Source organism: Phaeoacremonium minimum (genome assembly GCF_000392275.1).
Source record: "Phaeoacremonium minimum UCRPA7 unplaced genomic scaffold PA7_03_scaffold_124, whole genome shotgun sequence".
Lineage (NCBI taxonomy): Eukaryota > Fungi > Ascomycota > Sordariomycetes > Togniniales > Togniniaceae > Phaeoacremonium > Phaeoacremonium minimum.
This window is the reverse complement of record NW_006921031.1, coordinates 239,055-262,879: the sequence shown is the minus strand read 5'-3', so window position 1 is coordinate 262,879 and position 23,825 is coordinate 239,055. Positions and strand designations below refer to the sequence as shown.

The 23,825-nt window shown below is 53.5% G+C and overlaps 7 protein-coding genes across 7 annotated transcripts; 5 read left to right on the top strand and 2 right to left on the bottom strand.

Annotated features, from left to right (window-relative positions):
• Positions 1–996: 996 nt before the first annotated feature.
• UCRPA7_1691 (putative forkhead box protein l2 protein) lies at positions 997–2,958 on the top strand (the record flags this gene model as incomplete). The annotated part of the gene is made up of 2 exons (XM_007914270.1): positions 997–1,543; positions 2,081–2,958. 2 exons carry the CDS (start codon positions 997–999, stop codon positions 2,956–2,958), a joined length of 1,425 nt encoding a protein of 474 aa, XP_007912461.1.
• Positions 2,959–3,865: 907 nt separating this feature from the next.
• UCRPA7_1690 (putative duf1649 domain protein) lies at positions 3,866–4,815 on the bottom strand (the record flags this gene model as incomplete). Its single annotated transcript, XM_007914269.1, has 3 exons — positions 3,866–4,098; positions 4,155–4,490; positions 4,740–4,815. The coding sequence occupies 3 exons, from the start codon at positions 4,813–4,815 to the stop codon at positions 3,866–3,868; spliced, it is 645 nt and encodes a 214-aa protein (XP_007912460.1).
• Positions 4,816–5,479: 664 nt separating this feature from the next.
• On the top strand, positions 5,480–7,113 carry UCRPA7_1689 (putative peroxisomal biogenesis factor 3 protein; the record flags this gene model as incomplete). The annotated part of the gene is made up of 2 exons (XM_007914268.1): positions 5,480–6,008; positions 6,068–7,113. 2 exons carry the CDS (start codon positions 5,480–5,482, stop codon positions 7,111–7,113), a joined length of 1,575 nt encoding a protein of 524 aa, XP_007912459.1.
• Positions 7,114–7,622: 509 nt separating this feature from the next.
• UCRPA7_1688 (putative transport protein particle subunit bet5 protein) lies at positions 7,623–8,184 on the bottom strand (the record flags this gene model as incomplete). Its single annotated transcript, XM_007914267.1, has 2 exons — positions 7,623–8,071; positions 8,148–8,184. 2 exons carry the CDS (start codon positions 8,182–8,184, stop codon positions 7,623–7,625), a joined length of 486 nt encoding a protein of 161 aa, XP_007912458.1.
• Positions 8,185–8,757: 573 nt separating this feature from the next.
• Positions 8,758–9,666, top strand: UCRPA7_1687 (putative short-chain dehydrogenase protein; the record flags this gene model as incomplete). Its single annotated transcript, XM_007914266.1, has 2 exons — positions 8,758–9,196; positions 9,269–9,666. The coding sequence occupies 2 exons, from the start codon at positions 8,758–8,760 to the stop codon at positions 9,664–9,666; spliced, it is 837 nt and encodes a 278-aa protein (XP_007912457.1).
• Positions 9,667–10,596: 930 nt separating this feature from the next.
• On the top strand, positions 10,597–13,155 carry UCRPA7_1686 (putative camkk meta protein kinase protein; the record flags this gene model as incomplete). Its single annotated transcript, XM_007914265.1, has 7 exons — positions 10,597–10,787; positions 10,958–11,036; positions 11,158–11,307; positions 11,391–11,781; positions 11,833–12,245; positions 12,299–12,436; positions 12,490–13,155. 7 exons carry the CDS (start codon positions 10,597–10,599, stop codon positions 13,153–13,155), a joined length of 2,028 nt encoding a protein of 675 aa, XP_007912456.1.
• A 6,180-nt stretch (positions 13,156–19,335) lies between these two features.
• UCRPA7_1685 (putative serine threonine-protein kinase hal4 protein) lies at positions 19,336–20,730 on the top strand (the record flags this gene model as incomplete). The annotated part of the gene is made up of 1 exon (XM_007914264.1): positions 19,336–20,730. The coding sequence occupies one exon, from the start codon at positions 19,336–19,338 to the stop codon at positions 20,728–20,730; it is 1,395 nt and encodes a 464-aa protein (XP_007912455.1).
• Positions 20,731–23,825: the final 3,095 nt, after the last annotated feature.

The window sequence follows — 23,825 nt, the reverse complement described above, 5'->3', positions numbered from 1 at the left end:
CCATCAAATCATCTCCTACCACACTTTTTCTTTCGGTCTCCACTCGGCCTGCAGGCCTGGAACAGGTGCTGAGTTGGCTGCGTCAATCTATCTTCTGCCGTCCTTTCCCACTTTTGGCAGTCCGTCCATTCCTCACCCTCATTCCATCCTAACGTACCGCACCGTACGACGTCTTTGACTTTGGGCCTTCTCCGCGCTCGCTCAATCGACCTTTCCCTATCACATCCCCTCTCCCGCTTGCTCCGACAAACCTCCCATCGCCATCGTCTCTCCTCTCCGCATCGTGTCCGGCCTCAGTCCACCAAGGAACATCTCGACAACCTACCATCAACTCCCGCAAAATAGCAGCCTACTGGAACTTACTACACCCTAAGGATATCCTGACCAAAAGACTTCACACACGGCTTCACTCAGTGCTACACGTCACGGCTCTCCCTTGCAGCCTGCCCCACAGCTCATTAAATTTGCCAACCTGATCACGGTAAGTGACGACCTTCCTTCTTCTAAAGCACATCTCCCTCCACCCAGTATCGCCTTGGTATATCCAAGGTCAAGAAATGAGATAGCCAGCTTCACGCCTTACTCCTATGCCTGTATTGCCACATAACCACCATAGTCAGCCTGCTGACGTGCAAAGGAAGGATTCTAAACTTGACACGCTTTACTTGACCGCGATCTCTTGACAGCGACGTGGCCGAGATGGCCAAACCCACGCGTTTTGGCAGTAATGAACCGCTGCACATCTTTCAGGACGACTTCTTCGACAATTCTGCCCCCATGATGAACCATGCTCCAATGCCCCCTATTGCGAGACCGGCGCGTAGACCGCTTCAGAGTTCACAGGGAAACGTGGTGCTAAATCCCCCGAGCGCCTCATTCACGAGGCAATCGCCCTTCAAGTCGACAACTCAGACGATTACTTCTCCACTGACCCCTCTGAAAGCCTCCCAAGGCAATAAGCTCAACGCTGTATCAATCATGCCGCCATCTCATCAGATGCAGACTACCGACTCAATGCAAAAGAAGCAGCCATTGATGTCAAGATTCAAGACAGTCGCCCAGAAGCCTCTTGGTGAAAAAACCGCTCCGCAGTCCATGGGCAAGGAGAACTCACATCCTGTTATCTATCCTGCCCCGCCGACTCCGAATCTGTCTTTCGAGAACTATTACCAGAAGCCTTCAGGCAAACGAGTACTATTAGAGCCAGCTCCCATCAAAGAAGCTCGACCACAGAAGAAGCAGAAGCTGGATGATGCTCCTCTTCCATCGCCCGAGTCCTTTCCGCCGATTCCCGACGATGGCACCAAGCCCGGCCACAGCTATGCCACGCTGATTGGTATGGCCATTCTACGGGCTCAAAACCGACGCCTCACTCTATCTCAAATTTATAAGTGGATCTCAGATACATACTCGTTCTACAACGCCCAGGACGCGGGATGGCAGAACAGCATCCGCCACAACCTCAGCCTGAACAAGAATTTCATCAAACAAGAACGGCCCAAGGATGATCCAGGAAAGGGCAATTACTGGGCAATTGAGCCCGGTATGGAACACTTGTTCATGAAGGAGAAGCCAGTACGGAAGTCGACATCGGCCGCAGAGAATCTTCCTGTAATGTCTACGCGCCTGGAACCTTCGCAACCCATCCAGCCAATATCTGCTCCCCTACCAGAGCCGACGCTTCCACCTCAACTTCATACTCACCAAACATGCTTGCCAAATCTCCCAACTTCTCAGCCTGCAGCTCCTCTTCAACAGGAACCGTCTTCGGATGCGACAATCCCGGCATCAGACAATATACTACTCGAAGACGGCCTCCCAAAGTCCTTTGAAACTGAGGTACAACTGGACTCTGGCTTCTACTCTCCGCTACCAGCTACTATGCACTCTTCACCACCTATTCCTAGACATGTCGAGATCCACAATAATACGCCTCCGCGCGTAACGAAAGCGGTTGCTGGATCATCTGTTACCAGATCTCACAAGCGAAAGTTTGCTTCGATGGACGACAGCGGATACATCTCCTCTCTGGACTCATCTATCATAAGACCAAGCCAGGCTGGTCGTTTACTCACCTCAGAGGCTGATCGCCCGCGGATTAAACGGGGCAGGGCTGAAGAGGAAATTGCTCGCATTCGTGCCTCGTCATATGATAGTCCGACCAAGGGCCGTTCGTGGAATGGATTTGCTCCACCCTCCTCATCGCCTCTTCGTCAGAACCCGAACAATGAGTCGCATCAGATGTTGCCTCCACTGACTCCGGCATTGAAACTGAAGGCGCCCCCTAAGCCTCCACCGTCCGTGTCTCCGAATACCAACCTCAAGCTCCACCGCGATAGAGTTCGTTCAATGCTCCAATCGCCCTTGAGACGGGTCAGCAATATGGGTGAGGTGGGCGAGCCGCGACCTTACAGCCCTGGCCCTGGTAATTATGATCTGTTTGAGCGCGATTTCGTCTACGGAGAAGCCTGTGACCATTTTGATATTTTCAACGATGGCTCGGCATTCTTCGGAAACGTAGAAAATGGATCTCCAGAGAAGCGCTCTGTCAAGAGAATGCGTCTAGATCGGGCACACAGCGCAAGCATTCTCACCGACATCACAAATTCTGCATCTCACAAGTCTGTTACATCAGCCCCCTTTCTCAAGGTACCTGGGCAGTCACCTGCTGTCAATTTTGAGACCCCGAGCAAGGCTTTTGACGGCTTGAGCTCTCCCAGCAAGCTCCTCAACTTCCAGTCTCCAAGCAAGGCACCTCTTTTCGACGACAGCTTGGCCAATATCGAGAATACCAACTGGATCTTGGATGACTTCTGCACGACTGATTTCCTTGACGATCCAAACGACTTCTCTGGTCTTGATATTCTACAAGGCTTCGAAAAGATTGGTGGTGGTTCTCAACCAACGCGTCCCACCTCTAAGCCAGCTTTTGGTCGCAGCTATACTTCTACCTTCTAAATACAATGCCTGACATTCTACTTGCCCTATGTATTGGGCTGAGGCAGTGTTTACGACTATTACGATTATGATGAGGCACTTTTACTCTGTCCTAACGTGGACATGCCAAATTGGCGATAAGCACCATGTGCTAACAGGATACTTGGTCCTGCAATTGGATGGATGAACGCGAGGAATGATGGGATTGATTAGAACAACTCATTGGCCTCGGATTGCCCCACGGCTTCTTGTCTATGTTTGCGTCCTTGTTGATGATAACGATGAATGTTTTCTAGGGTACATACGGTAGCATGTCAGAGTTCTTAGGAAACGGCCTCCTCTTGGGTTGGTGTTTGGAATAGCTTTGCTTCTTTTTGTCTTTTCGGTCTCTTTCTGGTTTGGCACAAGGGGCGATTGGTGATACTGCCCAATGGAAACTGGAATGCGCAAGACTGTCAACTGCTCTCCTTGAGTACGGGAAAGCTCGGGGGAATCCTCCATAGTCAATGAGCAATGTATGAAACTACTACTACATCTTTAGTGTAGCTGTCCACCAGGACTGATATTAGGCTTCTTGACCAACACTTCTCTCTCTTCCTGGTGTTCCTGCTAAGTGAATATTGCCGTAATAGTGTTGCCAAGTGACACTTGGTTAGAAGGAATTTGTATTGAGTTATCATTCCATCTAGTGACATCTCACGGAGGTTGCCAGTGAAGATGTCAAGGTACATTTTGCCCTGGGTATCGTCTACCATTGCCCTACCGACCAGCCGGTTGAAATATTTTACATCAAGCTGATATGACTTGCTGAATGAGATCCTTCTCTCAACTCCAAAACGCCGCACAATGCTCTAGGAAAGACTTCATCACTAGCGCAAGCTTAAAAAGAGATGGAAGCAGTGACCTGCTTGCCTATCCTCCTGAATGCTCAATATATCCCCATTCTTGTAGCCCAACCCGTCTCTTTCTGGTTGACGGTAATCTGATAGGGGAAGGGGTTCGCCTCGGTGGTCGTGATTGGGGGGATGTGATCTTTGTGGGTGTTGGCGAAGGTGACAATTTTCATGATGGCGGCGAGCAGTGTCTGCTCCATGGCCTTGCGGACCTTGGCTCTCTCTGTAGGTAGGCACATGCTATCAGTCTGGATTTCTCGCCTTGGCCCTAAGGCTCGGGCCAGAGTCCTCTTCATAAAGAGCCCAAAGAGAAGGACGACTCACCACTCTCCGTCCTCGGTTCGGCCACCGTCACCTTGACGGTCCAGCACTCCCAGCAGACCTCCTCGTCGCCGCGTATGAGCCACGTCTTGCGACGCTTCTTCTCAAAGAACTGTACCATGATCTGACCGCGTCCACCGCCGTTGCCCGCCGCCGTGGCGTGGTGCTGCTGCGCCCCGCGCTCGGCGTCTAGCTGCCGCACAAGTGTCGCGGTGCGCTGGTCAATCATCGTCTCGAGCTCGGCGTCGGCGACGTACGGTAGGGTCAGATCGAGGACCTCACGAGTGTGAGGCAGCACAGAGGGAAAGAAGCGGTGAAAGAAAATCGTTTGGAGAATACCTGCGTAAGGGAAGTTGTTGTGTCAGTGGATGTCCGGGCAGGTAGGTCTCTTCAGGTTTTCTCAAGGGAGGGCTAGCTCAAGCTTCCTCCAAGGTTGTCGTGAATCATGTCAAGGCCACACCAAGATAGCCTTCTGCAACTCTTGTCTGAATACAAACACCCATAGCCATTTATATATTGAACGATCAGGGTGTGGTACAACCCAACATAGCCGCTACAGCTAGATAGGGAGGGGTGGGAGAGACTCACCACGTACGACATCCCGGACAGACGTGGGATCAGCAAACGCCTCGAGGATGAACTCTGGAGCACTGCGCTGCTCCATTGCGTACATTGCAAGTTGTAGCTCGTGTTGAAGTGTAGATGTGGTGTCGGGGTCGGCTTCAGCTCAGCTGGCAGCCTTTTCATACACGGCAACTGGCGATGTTGGTGTTGGTGGTGCTGATGAGGAGGAGGAGGGGTCACCACACCTTACGTTATGGCGGGGCATGCCAGGCAAAGCTAAGCCGTTAATGCTGCTAGCCGCTTCCAGGTCTCTTTAGTGGTGGTTGGGGTAAATTGGACACCTGAAGTACCTCTACTTTCCCCGGTCTCTCAGCGGACCGAGACGCTCAATCACAAGCTTTGAGCCTCGCGTGGCTGGTAATTCTTGCCTGGCCCCAGTGACGCAGTACCTCCAGCACTAAAAGCTTAATAGCCCACAGCGCGCGGTAGAAGGGCTCCCTCGAGCCGAGGCAAGTACACCATCGTCTCTCAGCACTCTTCCATCGTGACAAGAGCTTCCCCCAACGCCACGAGCATCTTTCATTCAGCAGAACGGGCGCATTCTCAACAACGTAGCTCAATGTCTGCCTCGAAGACATCAAACTAAACCAACCTCGCTGGGCAACGACTTCGAGTCGGGCCCTACATTCTCTCGGCCGAAGCCCTCGGCGACAACTCACCATCAGCCGCACCTCTCCAAACACCGCATAACCACCACCACGACGATGTTCGGGGCGACTCGGCGCTGGCTGCGGCGCAACCGGGCGCCCATCGCCATCGGGCTGGGCGTGGTCGGCGCCGGCTGGGCGGCGACGCACTACGTGCTGGGCAAGATCAACGACGCGCGCGAGCGCATGAGCAGCGACCGCATCGCCAAGGAGAACCTGCGGCGGCGCTTCGAGCAGAACCAGGAGGACTGCACCTTCACGGTGCTGGCGCTGCTGCCCACGGCGACGACCAACATCCTCGAGGCCATGAACACGGAGAAGATCACGTACGAGATCCAGCAGATGAAGGGCGGCGCGGCCGGCGCGGCGGCGGCGAGGAGCGTCAAGAGCGGCAGCGGCGACTCGATGAGCCTGGCCGAGACGAACTTCACGGACGAGGACGGCAGGAGCATGGTCAGCATGCAGAGCGAGAGCGGCGTGCATGCGAGCCAGATGGCGCTGCCGAGCGCCGCGGCGGCCGAGGCTGGACAGGAGGCGGCGAAGCGCAAGACCAAGAGGCAGTTGTGGGATGACTTGACGATTAGCTGTAAGTGTTTGTGCCCTGTACATGCAACGATGCAGATGTTGACGGCTTGGGTGTTTTAGCTATCACGAGGGCGTATACTCTGATATACACGCTAGCGCTGTTGACGATGCTGACACGGGTGCAACTGAACCTGCTCGGCCGGAGGAGCTATCTATCCAGCGTAGTATCGCTGGCTACGGGCAGCGCGCAAGCGACAATCAGCCTAGAGAACAACGACGACGATAACCCGAATCAAGCATATGGGGACGACTTCGAGACGAACAGGAAATATCTCACGTTTAGCTGGTGGCTGCTCAACAAGGGGTGGGTGGACGTCATGCAACGAGTAGAGAACGCTGTGCGGGAGGTTTTCGGTTCATTAAGCCCACGGGATCAACTGTCTTTTGAGGCTTTCTCCGAGCTGACAAGCAAAGTGCGAAAGCTAGTAGAAGGCGGCGGCCCATCCCAGGAGCGTACAACGTGGCTAGCTTTCCTACTCCCTCCCACAGACATGGAGGAGTATGTTCTGAAGGAGTCTGGCATATTGGATGATAGCGCCACCCTGCAGACACAAACTGCACCGGCACCATCGTCCGCTGGGTCAACATCGTCCCTGCGACGGCTCTTAGATGAGACAGCTGACCTGACTGAGTCGCCGGCCTTCTCACAGGTTCTTACACTCGTCCTCGATGCCGGCTTCTCCAAGCTTCTAGATCAAAAGCTCGCTTTCGGGGCGTTCGAGCTACCTCCGCCCCCTGTCGGGGGCCCCAGCCCCGAGCTTCAGAGATTAAAGAGCAGCAAGACAGTGCTTCTACCTAAGATCCTGTCTATCCTAACACGGCAGGCACACTCCATTGGCAACGGCATGCCGAACGAGTATCTGCAGGAGATGGACCAGGTTCGAGAGGTGGAGGCTTTTGCGGCGGTGGTGTATTCGAGCAACTGGGAGAATGAGATCAGGGACGAGACGCTCATGGCAGAGGCAGGACATGTCACAGCAACAGCTACGCCCGCAACAAGCGTGAGGCAGTCCCAGATTTCGACGGCAGATGAGAGTCTGGTGCTTGTTGATCCTCAAGCATCTTTCGAAAGTGCCTGGGAAAAGGCGGTAGAGAAAAACACATAGACACCACTCAAAAATTCAGAGGATGAAATAGGGTACGGGGTAGGCGTGAAGGACAGGGGCAGTCTCAAATATTATGGCGTGGGAATCGAAGCAGCTGGACATTGCATATATATGATACCGGACCCGAGCTTGTATTGCTATAATGATAGGAATTGAACAGTAGTTTCTAAACAGAGACTTGTCGTAACAAGGGTCTGCCACTTCACTCATCTACTCCTTTCTGGTAATGCTAGGTGGAGAGCCTGATTTTTCCAGGTTCGCTTCGCACGGTGAATCCGGGCCTCTTGTCAATTATCTGACCACGGCGTCATGAGCCTCCTGTTAGCACCACTTTTGGCTTGATGATCCTCGGGCAATTAGCCGGAGGTCATTTATTTCTAGAGCGGCCAACCAACACTGGTCCTCAAGCTCGCAGCGTTTCTGAGCCGGCGCCTGACAGGCTCATCGCTCGTGCGGTGTTTCTTCTCCAGCCGCAAGGCCAAAATCAGCATCTCCTCCCATCCTCGTCATCACATCAGGCCCCTGACGAACTGGTCCAGGCCCAGCTCGAACAGCTCGTTCTTGACGCCGTCGCCGCCCTTGTGCTCGACGGGGGCGAGGGGGTTCTTGACGACGTACTCGACCCACAGGTTGATGTAGATCTGGTGCAGGACGTTGCGCATGCTGAGGGTGGCCGTGTCGGTCAGCATGACGAAGCGCAGGCTGCTGGGCGTCTCGTAGTAGTGCAGGCGGTACTGCGCCGTGCGGTAGCTGATGAAGGCGTCGTCGTCCCCGCCCAGCTTGCGCACCATGTTGCGCAGGCTGAACACCGTGCCGAAGATCAGCTTCGCGTCGTCTCGCGCCTTGGCCACGGCGCTGCGTCCGCCGGTGGTGGTAGTGCCATTAGATGTCGGCGCGCCGGAGATGGGTCGGTCAGAGGAGGAGGAAGAGGGCCAGGTCCTGGTGTATATACACTCGGCTATAGAAGAAGTAGAGGTTAGCAGGGGTCTTCAAAGAGGAGAGCTAGAGCGTTGGGTTTGCGAGGTATGCCATACTGTGCCGGTCGAAGATATAGAAGGAGAAGACGGTCATGGCGACCCCGTCATGAGCTGCTCCCTGCAGCTATGGTGTAGTCCTACCACCACGATGCAGTCTTGATGCGATGTCGTTGTAAAAGGCAGCACCACTGTGTGTGGTGGCTGCTTTGCCTGGTAAGGTCTACAAGCTACCGCTCGTCAAGGAGAGCAATCGGCGCTGTTGTAGTCGAATGTCCACTAATAACCGGGATCCGTGAACCTTACGTGGGGCAGGTGCAATTTGTCCAATCATTGGGCTTCACTTGATGTCTCTTATCGTTATCCGTCTACAATAATTAAAAGGGGAAAGGCATCAATTGCATCCAGCACAGGATCTGGGGTAGGATCTGCCTTCAGGGGCGAAGGATGGAGAATTGCAAGGCGTAGCAGTGCACTTGCCGATGGATTTACGGGTTTTCCCTGCGCTAACCAGTATTCGCATTCTCTCATCTCAATCAAGTGTATCGTAACTCCGTTCAAAGCCGGCAAGTTCTATGGAGTCAGGCCGCCTTGTGTTCGAGGTCGAGGTATATAAATGGAGAGAACTCGCTGATGTTTCAGTTGGCATGACCAGCAGCAACTGCGAATCATGGCCAAGAAGACTGTTCTGATAACGGGGTGTAGCAAAGGCGGCATGGGCTATGGACTGGCCCAGGCCTTCGCCGAGAAGGGCTGCCATGTCTTTGCTACAGCTCGCGACCCGGCCAAGGCGGCCTCGCTGACTTCGGACTATGTCGATGTCGAGGTCCTCCCGCTGGACGTAGTCTCGCCCGAGTCCATTGCGGCGTGCGTGGAGCAGGTCCGTGCCAAGACGGGTGGACGGCTTGATATTCTCGTCAACAACGCCGGGACCGCCGACATCAAGCCGACGTTGGATACGCCGATCGCTGAGGCTCGTGCCCAGTTCGAGACGAACTTCTGGGGTGCCTTCATGGTGATGCAAGCATTCTCGCCGATGCTGATCGAGGCTAAGGGGACGATTGTCAATATCTCGTCCATGGCAGCGGTGGCCCGTGTGCCGTGGCAATGTATGTGCAAGTCAAAGAGCTACGAGGAACGGAGATAGCCATTTTTAGTGTTGTTACTGATGTTCTAATCAGCCATTTACAATGCGTCCAAGGCAGCCTTGAGCAGCCTCTCTGAGACGCTGCGTCTCGAGCTCGAGCCATTGGGCGTGAATGTTGTGACGGTGCAGCTCGGCCTAGTCGCTACAAACCTCTATGCACCCATCAAGTGTGACTTGCCGGAAGACTCGCACTACAAGCCACTCGCCAACTTCTTCCACGGGATGACTGAAGGCGAGTTCGACGAGAAGAGAGAGCAGCCCCTGACCACGGGACGGTCAATAGCCCGGGACGTGTTGGCAGGACGCACCGGGCAGATGTGGCACGGCGGAACTGCGGGCGCTGTTGGCTGGACCTGGTGGCTGATGCCCAGGAAGATGTTTGACAGAGTCTTGAGACAAGATAAAGGGTTCGATCAGTGGAAGTCGAGTTGATATGCTGGTCGTCAGTTGAGAACAACACGGTCTCTATCAAACGGCAGCACTTATTTCAAGACTCGTCAAGTATTACTCAGTTATGAGATTAGGTAAATACATGGGAGCTTGGAAGACTGAGTCTTTAATTATAGAGTTAATGACATCCAGGTATTTTCTAGAGCAATAAGGCAGGTACGATCAATGTGAAATGCAGCTCTCCATACAGCTACCTATAGTAGATGGAGTCATAAGTCGATGGCTCTTTACCAAGTAATTAAGCATGACGGCCAGCCTTACAGGGCCCAGTAGCGGCTGATACGTTAGCGGACCGGGGGCTGCTTGGCGGGCGGTTAAGCGGCAACCCAGTGTGCTAATTGGGTACATTACCTAGTCCAGGTGGATGTGAACGCCCAGAACACTCTGGACGCACCTGAGGGAAGTGGGTTGCAGCATCCAGGATAATGGGCAGACGATGATTGCACGCAGCTCTACGTAGTGCTGTTGGGGCGCATTGACTACGTACAAATGTAGATGTGAGGTGGGGGCCAATCCCGCGATAAGTCTGGGATCAGGAGTGACGGGGGACGCTTCCAGCTCTGAGATTCGTCCGCTGCGAAATTGGGGCTGGCAGAAGAAGCTGAACTAGAGCAATTCAATGGGTTCTGAAGCAGCCTGCCTGCTTTTGGGGTCCGAAAGGAAAGGAAAGGAAAAGGAAACAGGAAAGAAAGCTCCCCCGATGTGAAGAGAAGCTGGCGGGTGGTCCAACCTGACACTTGACACATATTGAGAGAGTCTCGCGTGATTCGACTCGAACAGTGAAGAGAGCACCCGGAGCGGCCGCCTTTCGCAAGCTCTTTATCGGGCAGACCTCGAAACCAGCGCAAGGCTGTGATCGATAAGATCCACCGACCCTACCTCCAGCGCCCGTGTTCAGCACCTAAGGCCAACATGACGCAGCCCGCCGCCAGCGAAGCTGCTCCCACCACCTCCGAATCTCCTCACCAGGACGCCGGCGACGCCATCATGTCCGCCAGCACCAGCGCCAGCTCGACCAAGAGTCTGCCCGAGCCCGAGATCTCCATCCAAGTCCACGGCGACAGCGGGGACGACCCCAGACCTCTCCCGCTCCCCGCCCACTTGTAAGTCCTTGCTCTTGTCTACACAGCCACCCCCGCAAAACCCGATTTCCTTGGATCGCATGCGCGCGCGCACATGCAAGTGAACGATGGCATGGACTATCTGGGCTCGCTCCCTCTTCCCATGGCATGGCATGGCGACCTGGCTAACCACCGCTGAACGTCCCAATCAGATCCGCACCCGCTGTCCAGCAGTACAAGAGTCCTATGAGACAACATCGCCGCACCCCCTCCCATCATCGAGAAGTCAAGGTGCGCTGGGTCCCGCTGAACCTGTTGGCGATGGCGGGGCAGCTTGTCTGCGCAACCTCGCCATTGCGTGATGGCATCCCGGGGACACAAAGAAACTAATTGCTTGCCCTTGCAAATGCAGGAAACACTCAATGCCCGAACTGAATACACGAGCGATGATTCGGACGGTCGATCACACCACAAAATCAACCAGTACACAATCAAGGAGGAGATAGGGCGGGGCTCCTACGGGGCTGTCCATCTCGCCGTGGACCAGTACGGCCAGGAATATGTACGCTGCTTGCTTGTTACACCAACCATGAGACATGTTGCGACGTTCATACCATCAATGGATGCTAATTGTTGCGGAAACAGGCAGTGAAGGAGTTCTCCAAGGCCCGGCTACGGAAAAGGGCACAGTCGAACATCTTGCGCCATGGCCCTAGGAGGCCGGGGCGTTTCCCACCGCGGGGCGGCATGGACCCCAGCGTGTCCGATCGGCTATCAGACCAGAAGGCTGGAGAAGAGAGGGACGCCCTCTTCTTGATCAGGGAGGAGATTGCCATCATGAAGAAGATCAACCACCCGAACCTGGTATCCCTCATCGAGGTCCTGGACGACCCGGAGGAGGATTCTCTATACATGGTCTTGGAGATGTGCAAGAAGGGAGTCGTCATGAAGGTCGGCCTTGGCGAACCTGCCGACCCGTACGGCGAGGAGGCTTGTCGCTGTTGGTTTCGGGACTTGATCCTTGGCATAGAATATTGTAAGTTAGTTTTCCCCTCGTCGTCAACACCATTGCTTACTGTCTCTCTAGTACATGCACAGGGAGTGGTCCACCGAGACATCAAGCCGGATAATCTGCTGCTGACGGATGAAGATGTCCTCAAGGTCGTCGATTTTGGTGTCTCCGAGATGTTTGAGAAGCCGGACCAGATGAGAACCGCCAAGTCGGCCGGGTCGCCAGCTTTCCTCCCCCCTGAGTTGTGCGTAGCTCGACATGGCGACGTCTCGGGCAAAGCAGCAGACATATGGTCGATGGGCGTCTCCCTCTACTGTCTCCGCTACGGCAGGATACCGTTCGAGACGGATGGCGTCCTGGAGATGTATGATGCTATCAAAACACGAGACATACAGCTGCCCGAAAACGAAGACGAGGACTTTGTAGATCTGTTGCACAAAGTCCTGGAGAAGGATCCCGAGAAGAGGATCAAAATGTCCGAGCTCAGGGTAAGTCACAAAGCGCAGACCAGTGCACTGTTAAATTTCTAATTGATCGCTAGGCACATCCCTGGGTTACGAAACGTGGCGAGGATCCTCTGCTTAGCGAAGAGGATAACACGTCTGATATGGTTGAGCCTCCGAACGCGCTTGAAGTCAACCATGCGTTCACGAGGCGGATGAGCCACCTGTTGTGTGTCGTAAGTTGTTCCGGATAGTTTAGTCTCGACAGCCTGCTAATCAACCCGTAAAGATGAAAGCTATCGCCAAATTCAAGGGGCTCATAGTGGCTAAGCACCCCGAGCTGAATAGCCATAATACTAGGGAAGACAGTGATCCTACACCAACACAGGTCTCCGCCCTGGAGAAAAACAAGGAGGCCCTCGAGAAAGCCAATGCCGAACACGCCGCTGAGCTTCTTGACCAGCGCAGGCGGATTCTCCGCAGGGCAACCGACGGGAGTCTCGGCGGCGCAGGAAAGGGGCATGCGCACCAGGTCACTGACATGGAGCCCCTTTTCCTGGGTATCGGCACTGGTGAACGAGACGATTTTGCCAAGCACGAGACGCCGGCCGAGATCGTCTCAGACTCGCCCACGGCTGTCGAGTATGACGTCTATGACCGCGCCTATGGAGCCGAGGTAGAACGCATCCGCTCGCAGAGCCATAGTGCTACCATGTACCTCACTCGGTTCCTCAACGAAACCGATCGGTACAAGTCAGATGACCACATCATCATCGAGGAGCAAAGACAGCCCACACCCCTTTCCAAAGAGCAGGATGAGGGCGGGGGCGGCAAGGCTGCAGGCGGCGCATTCAAAGGCTTCAAGTTTGCGGATCTTGTTGCTGAGACGATCAAGGATACGCGGTCCAAGAGCCAGTCGGAGTCGACGCCAACGCCGCGCTCAAAGACGCCGTGACCGCAAATGGTATTGTAAGCGATAACACGCAGTCTGGTACAATACAACGCAACGCTGGTCGTGGTGCTGGACCTATGGAGTGATGAGTCTACGAGGCAGATATACGATATGTACCCTTCACATGTTCTTCAGCAAGAGAAGCAAAGATGACCTCTCCGGTAGTAATAGATAATCAAACCTTTGTCTGGCCTTGACTGCAGTCTGTGTATGGTTGCTCATATTGTGCCACTTGGAAGCCGTTGATCACTGCTTTCATTGTAGCGTTCTCATGAAGCCGACGAAGACGCAGAGATCACACGCTCTATGGGCGATATTGAAAGATGGTGTCCCAGAGGTTTGCCACTTGATTGAGACGCTTTCCGAGAAGCCACATGAGCTCTTCGAGAAGGTCACTGTCCCGATATGTTGATCAAGTCCGAGATACATCCGAAACGGACGATCATGACCCTTTAAGTGAGGCGAATGCTAAAGTGATACCAGGAGTTGGAGACGAGGCTACAAGCCACCTGCAAAAATACTTTTCCACTAGGGTAACAAATGTCTAGTTCATCAAGGCTATCAGGACCGCTTAAACGAGGTACTGCCTCAAATGAAGTTTGTCGAACCATAGCAGTAAACAGAATTTCCCAAGCCGCGAATAAGTACCACGATACATTGTTCGGTAGCATTACCTTGACGAACTAACCTTGTCTTCCCTGATGGAGGAGTCATTTGGAAGTTTCAATCCGCAGAAGATAACGAATTCACCGTTTCCCAACAATACTTGATCGAAGATACTACACATTGTATTTCGCCCAACATGTTTCCCCGGGAGACGCGGTTAGAAGACCTCAAGTAGGAAAAGCATTGTGCGGCAACAACACAAAAAAGCCACAGCGACGCCACCAAGATCACCGCACCTCGAGATGCCGTTGGCTAAACATCCTGTCGAGCCCTCGATGTCGTCGACCAACCGCCAAGATACTAAGGAGAGATGGCGGAGATCGGCAGCCCAAGACCACGTGTGCGGCCACCTGAGGCGTTGCGTACGGAGGTCAATTGGCTGATCCACGGCAAGGGAACCGACCCTCTTTCTCCCTGTCCTACCCCATCACCAAGACGGTGTGTATGCAGGCCGAGAGTCTCAGAATCACAGGCAAAGTACCCCTCATGTTGGGGAGTATCCACGGTTGCATAGCTGAGAACCAATGTGGCCCTATTTGCCCCATTCCGGCACCCTTATCCAGCTTGGCCGTCTCGGCGGGTTGCCCGATCTAACCGAGAGCCACTCAGGCAGATTGTAGCTTGTAGAGGGTGAGCTTTCTCTTACAAACTAAACCTGAGCGGCGGATGCGCGCATATTGCCATCCTCTCGAGACGGGAAGCTGCAGGACGCACTCGGGAGAAGAAGGAAGCAGGTGAATAGGGGAATAATTGTAGATCAGCCAGTCCGCTGCTTTTGTTCTGCCACGAGGCTTTCAGATGTTGCACAAGAAAAACGCTGTAGAGAGCTGTAAGGAATCCCGAGCTTGGATGGTGGGCCCGGTATGACGTCAGTAGCCCTTATCAGGGACCCTGCACGACGGGAAGCAAAAGATACAGTGCTGTCAGACACAGCAGTGATTACCTTACAGGAGGCAATGGCAAGGGAGGTATTAGCATCAGAGATTGCGGTGAGTATTGGCCTAGAAGCTCCGGACCAGTATGATGGCACCGATAACTCGCCGGGCCAAGTAACGTCCCTACATACGGCTTATGCTCGCGACCTACTTAGAAGTCGTTTCGTGCAGCCGCGGGGCGACACGACACGACGGACACGACACACCGCTTCGTGCTTTCGCATCGCAGAAGTTCGGTCTGCACGACTCGTGGAGACTCGCGATCTGAGCAGTGAGTAGTAGTTTGTAGAAGGAGCTCTGGGCTCGAGGACAACTCATCGTCGGCTGCAGGCATTTGATCCCCTTACTCCGTGTCTTGAAATAGTCCGCCAACGAGCAGCATCTGCGAGAACGGCCTGGAACGCATGCCGGGATGGAGATATCGAAGACTATCCACGACCCCGGAATATCTGCTTGACGCCGGAAGCTGGCCCCGGGGTCTGCATGTGCAACATGTCCCCGACAGCAGCAGCTGTAGGCGGGTTGCCTCTGCAGGATGTGTCTCTCAAACAGGAGCTTGTAGGTAGCTGCCTTCCCGATTCTAGCAGCAGGTGGAGGATGGATGCTGGGTGCTCAAATGCCACTTCACCAAGCATCAACCAATCACCAGTCGCGAGGTTGGGTGAGCTTCGTAACATGCGTGTGCGCTCAGTACATAGTACAGCCAGTACGAGCAGGTCAGTGTAGCGTACAGTAGTGTCGTTGCGAGTTGCGAGCCCCAAATGGAGCCTCTGCACGGCCGAGTCAGGGTACGTTTAAAATAAATCCCGCAAACCACCGAGACTGGTGGGTATGGCCAGTGAAGCTGGGAGCCGGAGCGCATGACACTGACCTCATTCTTAGGGCGGCGGTTTGTAGTGGTTGTTCAGTTGCTGAAATGTCCTTATCGGGTCCATGGTGTGTTTGAATAGCATCCGCAGCGGCAGATTGAGATATATTATAGACCGTTACACATAGCTTCCTAGTTACAGCTCCAGGTGGGAAAGACTTTGTTGCTCTAAGCCCTCGATCCTAACATGTGGCACTATGCAATTCATTCCTAGGAGAAACATTGATGCCGATTGTTTTGGGTGGCTCTTTCCTTTCCATCGGGGAAGCTCTACCTAGGTAGGTATTAGAGCAGTAGCGGCCGACTAGCAACGGGACTGATATTAATGATATCCTGGAAAACTGGTCGGCTATGAACCTCGGAATGTCCAGGTGCTTTTGGTACAGTTTCATGCCGATGCGATTTGCACTCGCCCCGAGGTTACAAACTTCACAGCTATTCTGAAATGTAGACTGCCCTTACCTACTCTACTCGAGCCATGCATATACTTGCTGGGACTTGACGAACGGACAGGGCCATCTGCAAGATACAGGTCATCCTGGCTAAAGAGCTTGTGCATGTTGCAGCAAGGAGCGCTCGCCCAACGTTACAAGCCTACCACTCTGAGATCGTCCGAGGTTCAAAGAGACGAATCCAATGGCATGGACCGCGCTGACGAAGACGGTAGATTTCACGAGTCGATGAGTGTTGCTGCATCCCAGTTCCGTTTCGTCTCAGCAGAGACAGACAAGGACGGATGGAGGTAGGTGAGATATGAGGGGCCACTGGGGCCGGCCACGAGATGCATGGCGCTACTGAATGATCAAGTAAAGTGAGGTAGCAGCATGTCCACCACATCATCCCGAGTTGGGACTGCTTTGTTAAGCCAAACGACACCACCATGGGCTGCCTCCCACGGAGACCAAACACGAAATGATTTGAGATGGACATCCTCTCGGCAGTGGACCAGGGAGCACAAAAGGCCGCTAGGCTTGATGCTTTCTACCTCGTGGGCAATCACTTTGGGTGAGAATACGCATATCACAGCGCAATGACTGTCCATCACGAAGGGAACTGCTTCCCAATACGCATCACGGCCGTAATGGCTAGGTAAGTAAGGTACTAGGTAGGGCACTATGAAGTGCCGTTTTTACTGTGGCCACCATAGCAAATTTGCAACGGATGACTAAAGAACGGCAGGCGGCCATTCTCTAAGAGCCCTAGGAAGCTAGGACATCTCCCACCACACCGTACGGGCGGCGACGACGATGTCAGGAGCCACGAGAAATGAATTTTTTTTTTTTCTCTCTCTCCCCCGTAGAAAATTCTTCGTGGTCATAGTCATAGCAACCTGAACACGGGCAGATCTTGGATGTACACTCCCTGCGGTACTTCTCTCCTTACATCTTACATCCATTGCATGCAGCACGGCAAGTACGTCAACGGATAAGACATGATTACGGTCGGCAATGTCCTGTACGGCAAGAGCAAGTCAGGTAGGCGAGGGAAGGATCCACGCTTCCTACCGTCAAGGCCACCTGGGCAAGTTTGTTCGATAATCGTGTTCTACTTGGGCAGCGTGGATATGTAATAGTTTGGCCATCTCTCTGTCTTGACTTACAGAGCATTACCTTCCCAGGACATCTTGGAAGGCACCGCCTCTGCACAGCGGCAAGGCACCTACATTTGGCAGGTACTGTACCCTACACTCCTACCTGGAAGCCGGTACCTCGCTGCACGGCACCATCACCATCGGAGCGCCAGCAGGTAGGAGCCACTCACTAAGACCAGGCCAGAGGGCCAATGCAAAGCCCGGGTTTTGTGGGCGAGAAAGAGAAAATGGAAGGGCAAGTGCGAGTGGGTTGGGCTCATCCCGGGGGAAGGACCAAAGTACCACTTACATGGTGGGCTTGTATTAAGCATTAGAAATACACCACTGGGCAGCCCGACTGACGTCTCGTCCATTTTAGACTCCTGTTTCTTCCGTCAGAAAGCTTGAACCCAACAACGGTAACCCACGCTGTGGTCTGCCCCCCCCCGTCTCCTGTCTCTTGTCTCATTGTCGGCTTCTGCCCGCCCCAACTTGCCCACCTACCTACCTAGGGTGCTAGGTATCTAAGTACATGCCTGCATACCTACCTGGATCGCTCGTACATCGACTTTGTCTCCCTCCTACTCACAACCGCAAAGGATCAACCAGTGGTGCTGGGTAGGTAGGTATCTTGAGATACCTAAGATGTGCGGCTACGGTGCTGTCCTGTGCTGTACATGTACTTACTGTACTGGGCATTACATGAAGCACCTGGGCTTGCCCAAGGCCACCAAAAGAGATCCAAGCACCGCTGCCATAAGTCGGTTTCCTCATGGAATCAATCATTCAGTCATTCAAATTCATTGATCCCATTCCCCATCCCCATCCATTCTTCACCATTTTAGTCCAGGCTAAGTTAGTCGGGGGGGCGCGTTCTCATGCCGTAACGCACTACAGTATTTATCGTTACCCATTGCCTCTAACATCGCATTATAAGTTAGTCTAGAATTTGCCATTTACCGATCTGCCCCATGCTCCATGGTCCATGCTCTCTAGTCGACCTTTCCTCGATCTACTTTTACCTCACTTGACCTCCAAGGAACTTCACTTACATAACGTAACCTACATTTTGCGCCGGATCCTGCTACGCTACACAATACATGCCATTAACTCTACCTAGCTACTTTACGGACCTGCTTGCCCTTGCCCTCGCCCTGGCCCTGGGCCCTCTTTTTGTTTGTCCCGCTAACAAATTGCTGCGGCGTCTCTTGGAGAACCTGTTATTAAACTTATCACGCACCAGCCGATCAACCTTCGGCTCCGTACTCGTACCGTACCGCACACTTGTACCCTCCCATAGGTACTCTCAAAACGCTTGACGCAAGAAACAGCCTTTTTTCCTCGCTTCTTCAATTTCTCCGCCTCTGGCACACAGCAAAGCAATTAGTAGCCCAGCGACCGCCCCGACTCGATGACTTGACTCGACTTACATTAGCCACATCCATCCTTTCCCATTCCCTCCCCCATCGCATCACCGTTCGCTTGCTGCGCTCCCCTCCGGCCGGCCCTCGACCGTCTTCTCCACTGCTCTAGACGGTTCATCACCCAATTTCTAATTTCCTGCCACACACTACTCGCCGACTTACTACTCACTTACTTAAACCCAAACCCCCGGAATCCAAACCCTCCCTCCTTCCAGAGGAACCTAGGGAAAACTAAAGACCAAAAATATAAAAATCTTGCTGTTTTGACCCGTCCACGAGAGACAACCCCGGGCTTTGCCCACACCCAAGGCGCGTTCGCCGCCGCAATATAGCGAATTAGCGCTGCTCCTCCTCCCACACACGCCTGCGCACGCACGCACCGCACTCGCCGGTCACACAGCGTCCCAGGCTCATACGACACGACGCCTATTGCCCTCCCTATAAGGTATCCTTCCGTCACTCGCATAACGCATACAAACCCCCACCCCCGACCCTGCGTGCGAGCAGCGCGCACATTCGCCGTCAGCCATGGCCAGCATTTCAGACGCAAAGTCGACCACAACTTCGTCAACCTCACAACCCTCATCCATCAAATCCGTCGAACTACCCGCCAGACCCTCGCCAAAGCTCGGGGCTCAGAACGGCCATGGCCCTGTAGCCGGAGTCGACCAACTACCGAAGCAAGCCGAAAAAGCTTCGGTCAAGGATCGATTGACCCGCATGTTCTCGACTAGAGACGCCAGCCAGCGTTCAGTTCAGAGCGACGTCACATCGCCAGCCAGAAGACCTCCCCCACCTGCTCCGAGCTCAGCATCAAGCACCGCTGGATCTGGAACGACCACTCCTCCGAAGCCTCAGCCGCCTTCGCGCAAACCGTCTACTACAGACAAGGCCCCTGAAAAGACGCCTGCACCATCTGTCAAGGGTCAGAAGTCCGCCAACGGCACGGGGTACTACTCGCAGCGCTTCGTCGTCAATATGGAGGTCCAGGGCGGTCACGAGCACCATTTGAAGTCGAGTAGGAGGCAAGAGAAATTGACCGACATGTTCAAAGGCCTATTGGGCAAGAAGGCAGAGCAGGTACCAGAGCACGATCTGTCCTTGGTCTCAAGTTGGGTCGATACTCTCAAGCAAGAGAAGGACTCGTTAGCAGGGGACAAGAAGAATGGACCCGCTGTTACGGCTACCCTGGTCGAGAAGTACGGCAAATGTCAAGAAGTTGTGGGACGCGGCGCCTTTGGAATTGTGAGGATATCGCACAAAAAGCTAGACGGTGCAGGCGGCGAGAAACTGTTTGCCGTCAAGGAATTTCGACGCCGACCAGAGGAGACCGAAAAGAAGTACAGCAAGCGTCTGACTGCTGAATTCTGCATCTCATCCTCCCTTCGCCACCCGAATGTTATTCATACCCTCGACCTTCTTAAAGATGCGAAAGGCGACTACTGCGAGGTCATGGAGTTCTGCGCCGGCGGTGATTTGTACACCCTGGTCCTTGCTGCTGGCAAGTTGGAGGTGCAGGAGGCAGATTGCTTTTTCAAGCAGATGATGCGCGGTGTGGAGTATATGCATGAGATGGGAGTGGCCCACCGTGACCTAAAGCCAGAGAATCTTCTTTTGACTACTCACGGTGGTCTCAAGATTACCGACTTTGGCAATGGTGAATGCTTCCGCATGGCATGGGAAAATGACGCACACATGGTCTCTGGCCTTTGTGGATCTGCTCCCTACATTGCTCCCGAGGAGTATGTTGACAAAGAGTTTGATGCCCGAGCTGTTGATGTCTGGGCTTGCGGTGTTATTTACATGGCAATGAGGACTGGACGGCATCTATGGCGAGTGGCAAGAAAGGACGAAGACGAATTCTACGCCCGCTATCTGGAGGGCCGGAGAGACGAAGAAGGATACGGACCCATCGAGTCCTTGCATAGGGTGAGCTCGACCCAAATCCCGTGCTATCTGATTCGTGATGCTAACATGACCAAGGCACGATGCCGCAATGTGATCTACTCAATATTAGATCCTAATCCCACCCGCAGGATCACTGCATCCCAAGTCCTCAAGTCAGAATGGGGCAGGGAAATAAAACTTTGCAAGGCTGGGGAAGAGGGCCTCTAACCCACGTCCCGCCGTTTGTAAGGTGAGAGGACTTGCCTACGAATGGCGGAGCGTACTATCCTGTGACATTGGATCCCCCAGTGTCCCATGAGTGGCACGCCACCACTCTTTCTCCCATACCGACAGAATATAACAGAAACCGTGTGACCGGTTACACAAAGGCCTCCCGATACCATACGGAGAGGCCCGGCTCTTACTTACGAATGTCATGCGACCATTAGGGGCAGCACCGGAGTCCGGCGTTTTTTATCATCAACAACTGGTTCATCTGGTTGAATCAATTCACTTTTTTCTTCTTCTACAGTACAAAAATTCTGCGGCTCTGCTTTTCACGCATCTTCATCCTTGCAGGATCCATCCGGCTGGTGGCAATCTGAGACTTTTCTGCATCAGATCGGAAAGGCTTAAATTAAAACCCTTTGGCGGAGCGTTTGTTACAGCAGGCATATGGCCGAGGTGTGAGCCATGCTGCGAGCGTCTAGAGATGGAAGAATAAGACAGAAGGCCAGAGTTGAGGGAAGAGCGCGAGCATAGTATTGTGTGTTGCCGTTGGATTTGGTTTCCAGCAGGGCATCACAGTGATATAGGGCGGTTAGTGAGGTTGGAATGAAGGGGGAAATCTAGAGGCCCAGTCTGACAGAGTGGGAGTGCCAGCCTCGACACACACACACATGATGGAAAGGAGAGTTGTGTTCTTTTTCCTGCTCTTTGCCGACCTCTTCTGGAGGGGGGCGCTGAGTGATGCTTGAATGAAGGCAGCCCTCGTTACAGTAGCCTGTGCAAAACCTGACAAATTCACTCGCTTTGTTTCCCTCTATTGCATGTGAGCTTGGGTTTGGGGGGGAAGACAATGGAAAGAGAAGAGGCTGCCCTACAGGTCCGGACTAAAGGGTCTTGGCATACGCCCTCCATTGGGATCTAGATCCGGGTCGCTTTCTTCCACGATACCTACCCTAACACATGCGTCTAGGCCACAAAGGATGCGGGTGCAGCAGCTTCTTCACATAGGCAGTGCCAGGTCGCTCATGTCTAGACCTCCTCTCTCTCCACACAGCCCCCCCCCCCCGCCTTTTTACCACGAGAGTGGGAGCAATCAGGTTATGCATTGCCTGTGCAGCACGTCATCTACCCATCCATCGTGGCTTGCTGGGAAAGTATATATTTGCACATAAAAAGTGTCACAGCTTCTCCTGTTAAAAGAGGAGGCGGCCGTTCATTGTACCTATTTACAGGAGAGACGGGATGCACGGCATTCCACACAAAGACACTCCCAATGGATACGAGATCGAACCACTTTGGTTCTTTCCACAGGAAAATCTACAGTGGGGGGACTGGAGGAGGACAATTATGTCTGTCTATCTATCTATCTATCTACAGTACTATCCCACTCATCAGATGCTTGGGTGCTTACATCATCTTACTGTCTGCGCCCGGTGTGATCAAATCCTTCGTGAGATTCGAGGTACCGGTATTTGATATCCTGCCCGCTTGGCAAGCAAGTAAGGCACTGTAAGCAGACACACACGGTAGGCCAGAGTGGGGATCCCGCTCCGAGGTGCGCGCGCCTCGGAAGGGCCCGCTCGCTCGCTCGCTGCTGGACAAGCAACTGTTGGTTAGCACGTCACGTCACGTCAGCAGCAACACGTGGGAAGGGTGATTTCTCGTAGTGTGATCTTTTTTTTGAACGGCTCTTCCGTATCTAGAGTAGGCGTGATGGGTATTTCTCTTCGTGATGCTGAACAGGAACAGAGGAACGTGTTGTAGTGAGCCTGCGAGGCTGAAGCTCGGCGCCCAGCAAGGGGGAGGGGCCAATTGGATGGATGTTGATCGGCACAGGGACAAGGGCTTGTCCAACAGTGTCTCCGTCATGCTGCCTCGGTTCTGCTACAGAGAGTAGCTTGGTCTGGTCCCGAAGAAACAGCAGCTTGTTTCAGTGATGTCACGAGCTGGTCGGAACAATGGTGAGGAGCCCGTCAAGCGTGCGGAACGCCTTGGCGATCGACAGAGGTGAAGGGCATTGGGAAACAGATTAGGAACCATTGAAATTATGTATACACCGAAAATATTCCATTTCAGTATCAGGTCCCCCATACCGGGGAACCTGCTCACTGACTGCGCTTGATACGTACAATACACCCCTCCCAGTCTCATAAACATAAGTTTCATCAATCCCCCAAAGGCGTCCAGTTCGACCCGGATACTCCGTCGCAATAGATACCATCTCCGTCCCATCCAAGCAGGATAAGCTGGCTCAGTATCCTACTCTCTCGCTTCTTCTCCATCCTGCCAAACCGGGTAATAAGCAGCCTCAAAACGCCGCGCCAAATCCCTAGGACTCAATTATAGCCTCTCTGAATGCCCAGATATGAGGGGCAATCTCTCTTGATTTTTCGGCATGGGGAGATCGAGTTGAACGAACAAAATGGGAATCAGCTTAGGGGAAGAATTGGGGGTTTGCGGTGAAGTCGGTAAGAATATACGAAAAAAAAGTTGAGGAATAGTCGATATAGAAAAGTTTGCCATGGCCGTAAGCTCCGTTGTTGTGAACATTTGTCTGCCCTTTTGTTGAGATTCATGGATGTTCAATCCAGTAGACGAGTTTACATAAACATTATGTCCCAATTCCCAAGTAACCCAAAAACCCTGGTATATCTCCGTCTCCCTTCTTTAATATTAGAAAGTGGAGGAAAAAACAATACTTTGTCGTTGAAAACTATGTCGTGCCGTTCGCTTTGCGCAGTAGATGTGACAGAATATGACACAATCGGATAAATGCACCATAAGCTAAACAACCACTTGCCCGGAATCGCTCGCAAGCCGTCGTCCTCACAAGGACATGTGGGAAGACAAGGCTCGAACCCAGCGGTTGCTTTACGAGTGGAACAGATCCCACGCCCTCTCGCATAGTTGAAGGAACTCTTCTCTCTTTGCACGTTGAGTCTCTGGGCTGTCTCGTCCCTCGCCGAAGGGACCTCTCCTGGTAGCTGATCGGCCATTGCCCAGGGGGGGGCTGCCACCCTCTTCGTACTCGGCCCGGGTTCGTCTCTTGCTGGTGCTTCGGCTCCCGTCAATTCTCGGCATTCCAGGCATGGGGG